General features: G+C 43.5%; 1 protein-coding gene and 1 long non-coding RNA gene across 2 annotated transcripts in view; one reads left to right on the top strand and one right to left on the bottom strand.

Moving 5' to 3' along the window:
- Positions 1 to 8,783: 8,783 nt before the first annotated feature.
- Positions 8,784 to 12,252, bottom strand: LOC309858820. Its single transcript, XR_014308358.1, has 2 exons — positions 12,153 to 12,252; positions 8,784 to 9,129 (listed from the first exon to the last, which is right to left on the bottom strand). It is a non-coding gene; the product is annotated as an uncharacterized lncRNA (long non-coding RNA).
- Positions 12,253 to 12,923: 671 nt separating this feature from the next.
- DPYS (dihydropyrimidinase) overlaps positions 12,924 to 14,469 on the top strand; it is a 74,969-nt gene continuing 73,423 nt past the window's right edge. The window contains exon 1 of the mRNA XM_082719098.1: positions 12,924 to 13,296. Coding sequence (XP_082575224.1) covers positions 13,033 to 13,296 — 264 coding nt within the window. The 5' untranslated portion in view covers positions 12,924 to 13,032. The remainder of the gene's footprint in view (positions 13,297 to 14,469) is intronic.

The raw sequence follows: 14,469 nt of genomic DNA on the forward strand, positions 1-14,469 counted from the left end.
ATGTTAAGTATAACCATGTTATATTAAGGAGTTAACCATGTTAAGGAGTATCCATTGATCCCTATGTTTTAAAAAAAAAAAACACAAATGAAGGTTGAATTTTATCACACGCCTTATCACTACAGAGATGATCATATGATTTTTCTCCTTTGATCTTTTAATATGAACTTCATTAATATATTTTGTAATTTTGAACCATTCTTGCATTCCTGAAATAAACTACTTGGCCATGTGTATTATTTTAATATATTGCTAGATTATATTTTATTTCAGATATTTGCAACTGTATTCATCAATGAGATTAGTCTATAGTTTGTGTGCGTGTGCTGTCTTTACAAGGTCTGGTTATTAATTTTATGCTGGAGAATTTACAAACTTACTTTCTTTTCCTTTGCTCTGGAACAGTTTAAATTGCACTGGAACGAATGTTCCTTAAAATTTCAGTGAAATTATCTGGGTCTGATGGATGTTTGGCAAGTAGCTCTTTGACAGCTTTGTCGGTATCTTTGGTAATTGGTCTGTGTAGTTCTTCTATCTTAGCCGAGATCATAAGTCATCCATTTCACCCAGGTTTTCAAATTTAATTGCCTAGAGTTGAGCAGTTATCTCTCTTTTGTGCATATGGCTCTCCCTTGTGTATTAGGTTTGCTCCTTTGTTTTCTTAATTAAGATAGCTTACATTTGACCTTTTAAAACACTCTTTGTTTCTCTCAGAGTGGTATGTTTTGAATGTCTATATTCTATAATTTTTCTGTTTTCCAATTAACTGACTTTCACTTGAATAAATTTCCTACTTTTTGCTTTTCTTAGTTCATTTGCTGTTTTATTCCCTAACTCTTTGAGTTAGAACTTCATTCATTCTTTCTTCCTAATTATTAACATGAGATTTAAGGTGTAGACTTAATTCTGAGCACGGCTTAAGATGAATCACTTGGATGTATTGGTGTTGGTTTTTATCCTAGGTGTTGTGAAGTTTCAGTATTTATTTCCTCTTTAATCTAAAAGTTGTTTTACAGAGGAAAGTTTGTTCCTTTTTTCTTTGCTTTGCTCTTTTTTTTCCCTCAGATAATAGGATTTTTGGTGTGAGCAGTAATCTTGTTTTCTGATTCTTGCATTAATTTTCATTTTTATGGTATCAAGATCAGAAAATGTAATGTGCATTATTTGGGAATATATGGGGAGTTTATTATCCTTTCTCATTTTTTTTAAATGTTCCAGGAACACTTTTTTAAAAAGTACATTCTCTGTTTACAAGATACAGATCTTAGTAGATTTCACTCAGATTTACCATGTTGTTTAGATGTTCTCCACAGTACTTCATCTTGTCTCAGTCTGTCCGAGCTCCAGGATTAGTTTGGACGAGACTAGAAACCAAAGAGGCTGCGTTAGGGTTCCATGGGCCCCAGCCCTGCCTTGGGCACCAGTCCTTATGTTATCAGCCAGGACTGAGAACATAAGCTTAGGATGAAGGGAGATCTTTCTAGAAGCTCTTGAGGTTTTAATCTCTACTGCTGTTTACCACCATCATCCACTGTTAAGCTGGAAAGAAATGGGCAAGACAGGTTAAAAAGAGTACTGTACATTCAGTATACTAGGTATTCGTTGAGTACCTACCACAAACCAAGTGATGTGTACCTGCTTGCTTGTCCCCTCACACCCTTGCTCCTGACCTTCAAGGGAGAAGATGACAGCACCTTCATAGGACCTGTTTTCCTCACCCTGTTGAAAAAGTACTAGAAGAAGCAGTAGAGAGAAAGGCTGGGTTCTCAGAGTAACTACACCTTCCTTCAGAAATAGCATACAAATTACAAATTGTGGATATTGGCATGGGTTGGATGTTGGTTGATTACATTTTTTTCTAAGGTCCTCGACATTCAAAGTAGAATGAGGCAAAGTAAAATTCACAAGAGTTTTAGAACTGGAAGGAATCTTTAAAAAGGGAATAACTAAAATAAATTAAATAAGAAAAATAAAATGAAAGTAACGGACAGAGCTGACTAATCAAAGTTTTCAACTTCAATGAAATATGTATTTACATCTTATAAACCATCTATGCATACATGGTTTTAACATTATGTGATGTTATAGATTAAAAAAAAATTTTTGACACATACCTGACCTAAATGAGTATATCCCATGTTCACATTATCGAAGACCATTTTTTTAAAATTTTTTAAATTAAAATTCAATTAAGTAACATACAATGTATTACTGGTTTCAGAGGTAGAGGTCAGTGATTGTTCAGTCTTACATAATCCCAGTGCTCATTACATCATCGTGAGCCCTCCTTAATGTCCATCACCCAGTTACCCCATCACCCCCCATCCCCTCCAGCAACCCTGTTTGTTTCCTATGATTGAGTCTCTTACAGTTTGTCTCCCTCTCTGATTTAGTCTTGTTTTATTTTTCCTCTCTTCCCCTACTTTGTTAGCAAAGACCATTTCTAAGTCCTTTACCACCAGCTGCTTTTTCATCATAGGGAAGAATTCTCAAAGCATGTATTCACCCATTTTTGAGTGCCTACTGTTTGCCAAGTCTTTTATATGTATCTTTGGATCTTTATAGTCCTCTGTGATGTAAACTACATATTACTTCTAGCTACCCAAGGACACAACTAGTAAGGACAAAACTAAGAATGGACCTTACTCAGTCTTATCTGACTCAACAGTCCTCTTGAGAATGAGATGAATCATAAAATGAAGTAATATCAGTAAAGAAAAATACCCATCTTCCAAGTGGAGCCAAAAGACCTGGATTACTTGCAAAGTCACTGACCCTCAGCATCCTTGATTTAAAATAAGGACAATCATAAGATGATTGGGAGAAATAAATTAAGGTAATATTTGTAAAAGCTGTGTAACAAACTTTATGCTTAGAGCAGCCACAAGTTACTCGGTTTGCTCACAAATCAATAACAGGCAGTGCTCAGGGGAACTGGTTCGCCCTCCCTGCTCTTGGCATCCATCAGGGCTCCAGGACATCCTCCTGGGGCTCACCTATGATTGACAAGTCTGTGCTGCCTGTGGGCTGGGAGTTCAGCCAGGGCCACCAACCAGGAGGCTTGGATCCTCTCCATGTGGCCTCTCCCAAGAGCTGCTTGTGTTTCCTTTCAATATGGAAACTGGGATCCAAGAATGAGTGTTCCCAGCACCTGCAGAAACTCCAAGCCTTCTTACGACCTAGTCCCAGAAGGTCCAGGATGTCACCTCCTGTCAGTCAAACAAATCCCTGAGGCCAATCCAGATCCAACAGAAAGTAATAGACTTCACTCTCAGTAGTGGACATAGCAAAGAGTTTGTGTAATCTTTCTGTATCTACCACAGCACAGTAGCTGAGACATAAGAAACATTAACTTGCCAGGGAATATTTTACGATAAACAGTGTTACAGTCCCAGTAAGAAGCTCATTTGCCAAAAGGACATTGAATCAACTTGGCTCAATATGTCAAGTACATCAGTTGTGCTTATGTTGAAGCATTGCTTCTCAAGAAGCATTGCTCCGGCTGGTGGTCGAGTTATCAATAAACCACTGGCTCTGTTCTCTGCCGAAGTCACCGTTTATGACTAAGATCTCATTTGAACAAAAGGCTTTCAGGATTAATTATTGTGGAAACCAATTGTCCTCTGAAACCTCCAGCAGCAGCTGGAACATCATAGAACCAAGTCACCCGGTGCTAACTGACAGCACACATGGTGAACTGACATGGAAATAAATATATTTTGAAAAGAATTTACTAAGAGTGATTTCAAGGAAAAGATACTGAGATGTCAACTAGGGCAGATCTTCCCATGTGTGGGACGGAGGCTCAAGCCCGAAGAAGCTTAATATTTTCCTAAAAATGAAAATATTTTTTCACACAGGAGCTTCTTCACTAAGGGCAAATACAGTGAGCGGCAAAAACCTGGGCTTCGAAGTCAGACCCACCACAGCTGGAATCCCGGCTCTGCTGCTGAAGAGTTCTAGAACTGAATAAATTACTTGCATCTCACCAAGGCTTGCTGTCTCCTCTGGAACATGGGATAATCCCTACCATTAAGGGTTATTACCATAAGGATTAAACAAAAGAAAAAGGAAAAAAAGAGATTATGCAGAAGACTTTCCCAGAGCATAAGAAGTTGAAAATAAATTTTAATTGCCAATATTACATTTTCCAAATTAAAACAAACTTTTTTCTTGTTGTTCTCCCCTCCAAGGCGTATTATACACTTTGTGTATTAGTAGAGCTTCCTGAAAGAGCAGATTTCCTACAGCAGCCATTGTCCCATTTTTTTGATTACAGGACAACTTATGTCTGTATGTCAATGAAAAGTGGTTCTCTTGGCGCAGACATCTATTTTATTTTACAAAGGCCAAAATAAAGGATTTTCATAGAGCTCCAAACGAAAGATGTGACCACATGCTACGGATTTAGGAACATGTGTTGAGCTCATATAAACACCAGACTTTCAGGGAAGTTATTTCTATCCAGAAACTATGATCATAAGCAACTTGTAAATAATATTCAAAAACTTTTTTCCACTTCACTGCACTTACTACTGTAAGATCATGTCTATTTCTTAGCGGCCGAGCTCTGATTTCAAAGAACACAAAAATTCTTAGCTAGTTTGGCTTTGAGATTTAGTTTTTCAAAGGCTGACTTAAATGCACTTTGTATTAGTTATCGTGCATTGATGAATTAAAACTTTAGAGAAATTTTACTTTATATTTAAGATTTTATTACAGTCACATAGTAAGGATTTCTTACTTGGCACCATGTTTGTTTTATTAAAAATTAAAAAAGGTTTAAAAACAACCACTTCACAGTCTAGGATGGCTATAATCACACAGACTGGAAATAAGAAGTGTTGGCAAGAATGTAGAGCAATCGGAATCCTCATGCCTTATTGGTGGGGATGTAACAACGGTACAGCCACTCTGGAAAGCAGTTTGGCAATAGTTCAAAAGTTAAATATAGAGCTACCATACAACCCTGAAATCCCTCTCCTAGGTACATACCCAAAGAAATGAAAACACACGTCCCCATACAAAACTTGTTTGTCAACGTTTATGGTAGCATTACTCATAATAACAGAAGTGGAAATAACCCAAGTGTACATCATTTGACAAGTGGATAGAAGTGTGATATACCCAGAAAATGAAATAGCACTTGGCAATAAAAAGGAATGAAGTGGAAAAACACTCTAGAGCATAAACAAACTGGAAACCATTATGCTAAATGAAAGAAGTCAGTCACAACAGACCACAAATTATATGACCCTATTTATACAAAATGTTTTGAAATCTGTAGAGACAAAAAAGTAGATTATTGGTTTCCTAGGGCGAGGAACTGGAGGGTTGGAGGAGTTAGGGTTGGTGACTTCTCATGGGTAGAAGTTTTTTTTCAGAGTTGATTAAAAATATTCTTAAGATACGTTAGGTGAATGTTGCAAAACATCGTAAGTATATTAAAAACCATTGACTGCAACACTTCAGATGGGTGAGCTTCGTGATATGTAATTTATCTCAATAAAACTGTTAATGATTAAAGAACAAAAACAAACAATATTCCTTTTCTCCTTTTTCTTTTAGAATCAGGTCTAAGCTCTTCCTGTATAAATAACGTTGCTTATTCTGCAGGATAAAAGTAAGTGTTTTATCAAATTAAAGACAGAAAATACTGTCTTCAGGGCCGCCTGAGTGGCTCAGTGGGTTGAGCCTCTGCCTTCGGCTAAGGTCATGATCTTGGGGTTCTGGGATCTCTCTTTCTCTGTGTCAAGTAAATAAATAAAATCTTAAAAAAGAAAAAGAAAATACTGTCTTCCTCTATCTACCAGTATAATATAGTAGTTGTCAGTTCCATTGGCTTTGAAATCCCATCAACTAACTGTGTTACTCTGCCAATTAAGCTCTTTTAACCATAGTTTTTACATCTGTAAAGTAAAAGGAAGGCTTCCTACTTCCTGGAGTTCCTGTCGAGATGAGAGAACATATATGAAGGCCTGAGCCTATGTCCTATTGGATTCAAATTCAACAATTAATTATTCCATAAATATTTATGGAAGGACTATATTTGCTTGATCGATATGCTCTTGAGGTCATAATGTAAAAACTTGGTTTAGTGTGAAGAATAGGGGCACCTGGGTGGCTCAGTGGGTTAAAGCCTCTGCCTTCGGCTCAGGTCATGGTCCCAGGGTCCTGGGATCGAGCCCCGGTATTGGGCTCGCTGCTCAGCAGGGAGCCTGCTTCCTCCTCTCTCTCTGCCTGCCTCTCTGCCTACTTGTGATCGCTGTCAAATAAATTTTTTAAAAATCTAAAAAAATAAAAAAATGTGAAGAATATATTTTGCAAATCTAGAAAGTCATAATTTTATAACCTGAAATTACCCTTGATTATTAACACGCCCACAAAATGATGCATTACTTATATTCAAGGGAACAAAGATTTTATTTTCCTTTCCAACTTTAAAGGAAAGGTTTTATAACCTATATGATATAAACTGAGATACAAGGTCACCAGGAGAGGTGTTATCTGTTACTTAACCCAAGTTGTTGACAAACCAGATGAATAGTTGGCCTTTTCAAGAAGCCATCTAGTGCTTTATTCTGGCATTTACAGTTACTTATTTTGCAGTAGGATTTGTTGATTGTTTTTCTTATCACTTGAACTTCTTTGAAGGCAAATGTGTGAATGGAGAAGGAAATAAGGCTGGCACTCAGTCTGGAGCTCCAAAAAATTCTAAAAGAATTTTAGAATTTTCTAAAAAAATTCTAAAAGAATTTTTTTTTAAGATTTTATTTATTTGACAGAGAGAGAGAGATCACAAGTAGGCAGAGAGGCAGGCAGAGAGAGAGGGGGAAGCAGGCTCCCCGCTGAGCAGCGAGCCCAATGCGGAGCTCGATCCCAGGACCCTGGGACCATGACCTGAGCAGAGAGCCGGATGTGGGGCTGGGTCCCAGGACCCTTAGATCATGACCTGAGCCGAAGGCAGTGTCTTAAGCCACTGAACGACCCAGGCGCCCCTCATCAAGAGTCTCTGATGGCTTGTTTCGCTCTCTGCTTTTTTTCTTTTCCCCCTTCCCGTATGTTCATCTGTTTTCTTTCTTAAATTCCACTTATGAATGAAATCATATGGTATTTCTCTTTCTCTGACTGACTTATTTCACTTAGTCTAATACCCTCTAGCTCCATTCACATCATAGCAAATGGCAAAATTTCATTTTCAGATGGCTGAGGAATATTCCATCGTGTACGTACACCCCGTGAAGATGACTTTCAGAATGAAAGTAGGGGAACTCTTCTGCAGATACTTTGTGGCTCACTTTGTAATCGAGTCAAAAGTCAACAAAATGCAAAGGACAGAAAAGAGATAGTGGTTGCCCAGAGCCATGGCTGGGAGCAGAGATGATTGGCTGTACAGGGACGTAAGGAAACTTCGGCGGATGATGGAAATACTCTGTCTTGATTGTGGTGGTAGCTGCATGAGAAAAGATTGCATGTCTTTGTCAAAATTCATAGTGCTATATGCCCAAACAAGATGAATTTTACTTTCTCTATTTTACAATGTTTTTATTAAAAACTTTTAAAATATAAAATCTAATATTCATACCCTATTTTGGTCTATGCAACAAAAAGTCTAAATAGTATTTTTTAAGTGCTTTTCTCTTGCTTAGAACGGTTAAAAAGCTTAACCAAGAATCCACAGATGGTCGGTGATAAGCCAGAACTCAAAGGCAGATCAGTTGGGCTCCAAAGTGCAAGCCGATTCTCCCTTCCTTCCTTCCTTCCTTCCTTCCTTCCTCTTTCTTTCTCTCTCTCTCTCTTTCTTTCTTTCTTTCTTTTTTTCTTAGACGCTTTGTAATCCATGGAGCACTTTCATTATTTCCTTAAGTATTATTATATTGTTGGAATAAGTTTGGCTAAAAAAGACCAAAATAACTTGGAAACTGGCATATTCTGAGTGAGTTACAGCAGCAGGAGAGTTTCTGGAAGTGCAGGTTAGTGCTGTTGGCTGATGGGCAGAGGAAAGCTCCGAGCAGAGCCCCAGTGTTCCTAGGTCACCACTTGAGAAGGCAGTGTCTTTTTGTTCAAGGGAACAACGACAGGCACTAGCAGAGGCTGAATTAAGGGCCCCAAAGATACCCGGTATCTTTCTAGACCATGGAAATTGTGAATGTTGCCTTCTAGGGCAAAAGGGACTTTGCAGATGTGAAGTTGAGGATTTTGAAAAGGGGAGACTATCCTGGGTTACCTCAGTGGGCCCTGGCTAGAATCACAGTGTCTTTTAAAAGGAAGGTCAAGGAAGATCTGACACAGAAGAGAAGGCAATTATAATCATGGAGGCAAAGATGGGAGTGATGGGGCCGCAGCTAATGAGTATTGCCCCCCCCCCAAAAAAAGCTGGAAGAGGCTAGGAAGCAAATTCTCCCCTTGGAGGCCCCAGAAGGAACACCACTGTGCAGTTTGACTCTAGTCCAGTGGAAACTGACTGCGCTGTACTAAAAAATACTAAATCTGTGCTCACTCAAGCTGCCTCCTTTGTGGTGCTTTGTTTCAGCACCTGTAGGAAAACGCAGACGCGCTGCTAGAGCCCGCTTTCCCAGAGCGTGCCTAAAACTGGCAGCTTCGCATCAGAATATTATGACAAACAAAAAACAAGCCAAAAAAAAAGGTTTTTTTTCCTTGAGTTTCTTGGACTCACACAATAACATGTCTGCAAGTTTTTCCCCAACACAGGTCAATGTGGGTGTGTTGGATATGATGCATGAGACTTGTTAATTTGTTACCAAAAAGTCCACTTTCTAATATTACTTATTTATTTATTTATTTTCCCACTCATGACCTTGGTTACATGAGCAAGAGCACAAAATGGCTCTGCCATAGAGTCATCACCGTTGAGGGAACTACGGGCAGCTCTGACGCAGCCCACCACGGGGGCTAGAGGTGTGAAGTCAGTGTCAGGGATGTAGGATTTCACTCCTGGATTCTCGTTTATCCGTTCATGCCATCTGAGGCCCCAGTGCAGCCAGGAGATGAATATAGTTTTGGAACCTGGATTCACATTATGGGTAAATTGCAGGTTCCAGAATGGCGTACTTCCAGAATTTATTGCTGTGTGACTTTGGGCAAACCGTATGACCTCAAAAGGCTCATCTATTAAAGAAACAAACAGCGTTCAGGTCACAGACTTGTTGTGGGGGTGAAGTGAAATAAGGCATATCGAGTATTTGGCCCAGTCCCGACCTGATGTGAGTGCCTGATAAATGTTAGCGGCCAAAGCTGGTATCGTTATTCAGGTCAGCTATCTTCTCCTTCTACCCAGGACTGGTGCTTCAAGGAAGAATACCTTGTGGAGCTGTGAAATGACCAGCGCTCGCTCGCTCTCTCTCTCTACCTCTCCAGAGTCAGGGGGCCATTCCCACCCACCAAGCAGGTCATTGCTGAGCAGTGAAAAAATGTCATCCTTGCTCATCAGCACCCAGACTCCCAGATCAGCCCCACCCAGCATTGTCCCCAGAGGACTGCAGCTTATGCATTCTGTATGCACCCTTTCCAAGCAGAGCCCCTCTGCTTCAGTGGAGGGACCAGAAATAAAATAATCCTGATCTCAAAGGCAAGTCCTGCTCGGTCTCCAAGTCACACGCCTTGACCAGAGAAGGACTGAACTCTAGGGCTCTGCAGGGCCCTCTCTGGGTGAGCTTCTGTCCCTGTTCACAGAATCACAAAACTCTAAAAGCACAGAGGGTGGGTCCTGTTAACCTAACTCCTTTTTAGTTGAAGAAACAGAAGCCTGGAGAGTAAGTGACTCAACCAAGATTATCATCATCATCAGTGCCAAGATTAGACTCCTAATTCCAATTCCCTAGTTGGTTTTCTTCTATTTTGACCTGTCTATGCCACCTACTCACCTCTTCGATCACTGAGCTATCACCTCATTCTTCTGCCAGGGACTTGGATCCCAGGGTGGGGCAGGGAACTGGGGACTCCTGCAGACCCTGGCTGGGGCACGCTTTCTGGAGACGCCCTGTCCTGTCCTGTCCTTGGTGTTGCTGGCACACCCTCGCCATCCCTTCCCTCTGCCTGTGGACAATGGCTTAAGACCCTCTAAAGGCCACGGGGGCCTAGAGCAGGAGCCGGACAGGTTAGAAGAATAGGGAAAGCAAACTCCTGGACTTCAGGAGAGCTGAGGACTTAGATACCACTAGGCCAAGTGGATTTGTTTCCCCATAAACACAAGGACTCAGTGAAGGAACTCGTGATTTTCTCCTCTACCTTGCTGCCTCTTTAAACCATAAGTCAGGGAGGGTTTCTGTGGTGAAGCATCAATCTTTGAAATCCTTTGAATGTCAGTTCATCCTGTGAGGAGTAATTTGCTCTCAGACACACTTTGTTCTGCGAGTCAGTCAACCTGAGTCTTCCCCAGCAGGAGGAATGCAAAATGGCAGTCTTGCTTCCCACCAACATCCTGTCTGTCTCCCAAATCCTTGTCCACTGCAGACCTCTGAAGAAGGAGGCAGGCGAACAGGACGAAGCCAAGCAAGGCAGGGCTACTCCGAGGACATGCTCTCTCCAAGGAGAATGCTTGCCCGGGCTCCTCCTGCCCAGTGAGCTGGTGTGGGACACGGATGTCCCACCAGAAAGGGAGCTAACTCTTTCTACAAGCTAACAATGCTTCTCCTTAAGTTTCCCCACTCTCTCTTGTGTTGCGCTCAGTGAATCCCAACGAGCCATATATCCTCCTGCTTCAGTGACATTCTACAAACCTCTTTTCTGACGAAAGTTTGAGTTCATGGCAAGTTTGTTTTGGATTGTGTTGCAAGGCATTTCATGATCTCATGCATCTAAAATAAAGAAACCTTTTGAAATCATTCACCCGGAGAATTTCAGAAAGGACATCATAACCGCCCTCACATCGCATCCTATTTTCCTAGCGTGGTGTGTTGTTTGAAAGGCTTGTAGGCGTTTCATTACGTTTATAATAATTCCTTCCACCCTTACCCAACACCCTTTTGATAATAATCGTATTACGTTCTTGGATTTCTTGTTCCTGGCTTGATGGCCAAATCCGGAATTTGAAATTACTGAGGCTTTCTAATTTTTAATCATTTCGATATGTGTGTGTAATCTGAGAGCTGAGGAAATTTGGCGATATCTTGCATTTCATTATTGAAAATGACATCCCTGAATTCACATGGGACCGCCTCGTCTCCAAACACAAAGCTGTCTTCCCAGCCTCTGTCAGCTATTAAAAGTAACAGAAGACCCAAAGTAAACCCGCTTCCACAAACAGGGGAAAGTCTAGAGGAGAGGACTTGAAGCATGGGTAGTTTCAGAAGCTTCAAGAATGTGAGAACCCAGCCTCTCTCCATCTCTCCTTCATGTCCTCCATGTTGGCTCTGTTCACTTAAGAGCCATGTGGTTTGCATGGCTCCCAGAAGCCTCTTGTTTATAGTCTTTCAGGTTCAAGTCCAGCAAGAAGAAACAAGCTCCCCATCTGTTCCACCTAACAGAAGATCTGCTCTCACTGGGCACAGTCAGTCAGCTTGGGACACGTGCCTGTCCCTGAACCCATCACCGGTTCTATCAGACTTCATTTGCCATCACCTCCCCAAGCCTCTCCATACTCTGTTCCCACGACCTAGAATGCCTTTCCTCTTCCCACCCCTCATCTATTTATGTCCGTGTCCTCTCTGCCCTGGTTCAAATATCACTTTGTGAATCTTTGATATCTAATTTTCTTCAAGACAAAGTCCACTTTCCCTTTCCTCTAAACTCTTTATCCTCTCTCAAAGGTAGAATTTTGTTTTATATATTTTGTCATATACTGAAATGTGTCACCATCGGCTCTTGGCTCCTGAGGATAAGAATGTCATTTTTCTTTAACACTTAACCCTCTATCTAACCACCCCTCCACCCCAATGGTCAGTCCTTACAAAGCCAGTATTTGTTAAATAAGTTTGTATTGTATTTCCCATTTTATTAAGGTACATGCACAACCATCACCTTATCTGCTCCTCGAAGAGGATCTGGGGAGGGGAGAAGTATTATCTCAGATTTATGTCTGAGAAAACAGAGGACCCCAGATAGTGAGCGATTTAACTGAAGATCTCCAAGCCAGTCAAAAAAAGAAAAAGGAAAAACCTGAGGAAAAACCCAGATCTTTAGAATTACATTACCTGCTGTTTTCCATGAAGACCTTGCTGGTCTGCATTGCATCATTAAAACCTGGAAAAGAGTTGGTATCAAACCGCTTTAGTTTCAAATAGATTCAATGTTTTCACTCTGAACTTTCACACTGTGTCTGCCGATGACTGATTTGTGGGGTGATTTGCTCCTCATATAAAGAATATTTTTACAAGGAAATCCACATCTGGGGCACCTGGTGGCTCAGTGGGTTAAGCCTCTGTCTTCGGCCCAGATCATGATCCCAGGGTCCCGGGATCGAGCCCCGCGTCGAGCTCTCTGCTCAGCAGAGAGCTTCCTCTCTCTCTACCTGCCTCTCTGCCTACTTGTGATCTCTGTCTGTCAAATAAATAAATAAAATCTTAAAAAAACAAAACAACAACAACAAAAAACAAAAACAAGGAAATCCAGATCAAGTGGTTCTTTCTTCCGTGGGTATTATCATTGTTGCTGTAGGGGTTTCTGTGTGTGTGTAAGTGTGTGTGTGTGTGTGTGTGTGTGTGTGTGTGTGTGTGTGTGTGTCTTGGGACTGACACGTTCCTCTTCAAGGGAAGGGATAAAGTAGATTTCCTCCCCTACAAAGCGGCTTTTCTTATGAAGGAAAACAGACGTTTACACTCCAAGACTTTGGCTTCTGACGGCTCAGACCCCCAGGCTCCGGGCGCAGCACCCCGCGGCGGGAGGGGTGCGGGCCCGGCCCGTCCCAGCCCGCGGGCGCCAGCCCAGCCCTCCCGGGGTGGAGTCCGCCCGCGCCAGTCTATAAACCCGCGAGGGCGCGGGGGCTCCGCGCTCGTCCGCGCTTCGGAGCCGCAGCCCAGGGTGCCGAGCGTCCTCGGGGACCGTGAGGGAGCACCTACCCCGCAACCCCCCGCCATGGCGGCGCCGTCGCGGCTCCTGATCCGCGGGGGGCGCGTGGTCAACGACGACCTCTCGCAGGTGGCCGACGTGCTGGTGGAGGACGGCGCGGTGCGGGCGATCGGGCGCGACCTGCTGCCCCCCGGGGGCGCGCCCGCCGGCCTGCGGGTCCTCGACGCGGCGGGCAAGCTGGTCCTGCCCGGCGGCATCGACACGCACACGCACATGCAGTTCCCTTTCATGGGCTCGCGGTCCGTGGACGACTTCCACCAGGGCACCAAGGTACCCGCGCCGCCGCGCCCGCCTCTCCGCATACTGCCCCCCCCCCCCACCAACTCCGCTGCCGCCGCGCTCCTGGGGCGCCGCCTGTGCCGCGCGGAGGAGCCGGGGGCGGAGGGGGGGTGGCTGGAGCGATCCCGGCCGCAGCGACCGACGTCTGGGGAGCCGGTCTTGACCTCACCTCCGCGCGCGCGCCCTTCCAGGCGCCCCTTCTCGCGGCCATCAGCCCAGCTCAGGCCGCGCCAGACGCCCTTGGCTTCTCCCTTTGGGTCATTGACAAGTTTAAGGCGATTCGGCTTCTCCCCTTCATTGCTGCGCGCTCTGGGCTCCACCGCACTCCCCTCCCCACTGTCACTATTCTGTGGAAGTCCCCAAGTCTTTCGTAATACCTGTAGAATCTTTTGGTTTTGTGGGCGCTCCCAGCCATTTTCTCCCCGTGTCCCATCCCCGGCCAAAACCAAAGGAAAAACCCATTCACCCAGTGCTTACTGCCCTGACTTCTAAGTTCACAGCGTGCGCTGGATCGCGGTAAGTCTGGGCAGACTGGAAGCCCACCGTGACCACAATCTTTGCCTCCACCCTCCAGTAGAAAAGACACAGCCGTGACCAGAATTTAGAAGAGAAATATTCCAGCATGGTCTCGGAGCACTCACACTGGCCCCAAGGCAAGCTGACCCCATCTCTTAACAGGCTTGCCCGGGGGGGCCATCAAATAGGGATCGGATTCCCGCTGCTTGAGCACCCCCGCAGCAGGGCTGATGGTGCGGGAGTGTCAGTTACCAAACCCAAGGGGGAGAGGCTTGGGTTTCTCTAGACACAAAGGCCTAGAGGCTCTGGTCTATGAAAAGAACCTTAAACGATTCTCCGAAGCTCCTGAAAACAAGATCTGGAGATGAACCTGACTGCCTTACAGCTCCATAAAGTTAAAGCCCCACTCAGCGCTTTGGCTGAAGCCGGACCCACAGCCTCCTCGAGGCTTGCGTTTTGGAGCTGCAGGGAGGAAAGGGGCTCTTCCCAGAGTGAAAGTACTGCTCTCCTTAAAGCCTTAACACTTGGGTGCGAAACAGATGAGGCTCCTTAGTGGTGCAGGCTTTCACGGCGGTTTGGACCGTAGTGCCTTTGCTTTACTAACTTTTCTCAAATAGTTTTTTTTTTTTTAATTTTTTTATTTTTTAT

Source organism: Mustela nivalis (assembly GCF_964662115.1).
Source record: "Mustela nivalis genome assembly, chromosome: 2".
In the NCBI taxonomy this organism is placed as follows: domain Eukaryota; kingdom Metazoa; phylum Chordata; class Mammalia; order Carnivora; family Mustelidae; genus Mustela; species Mustela nivalis.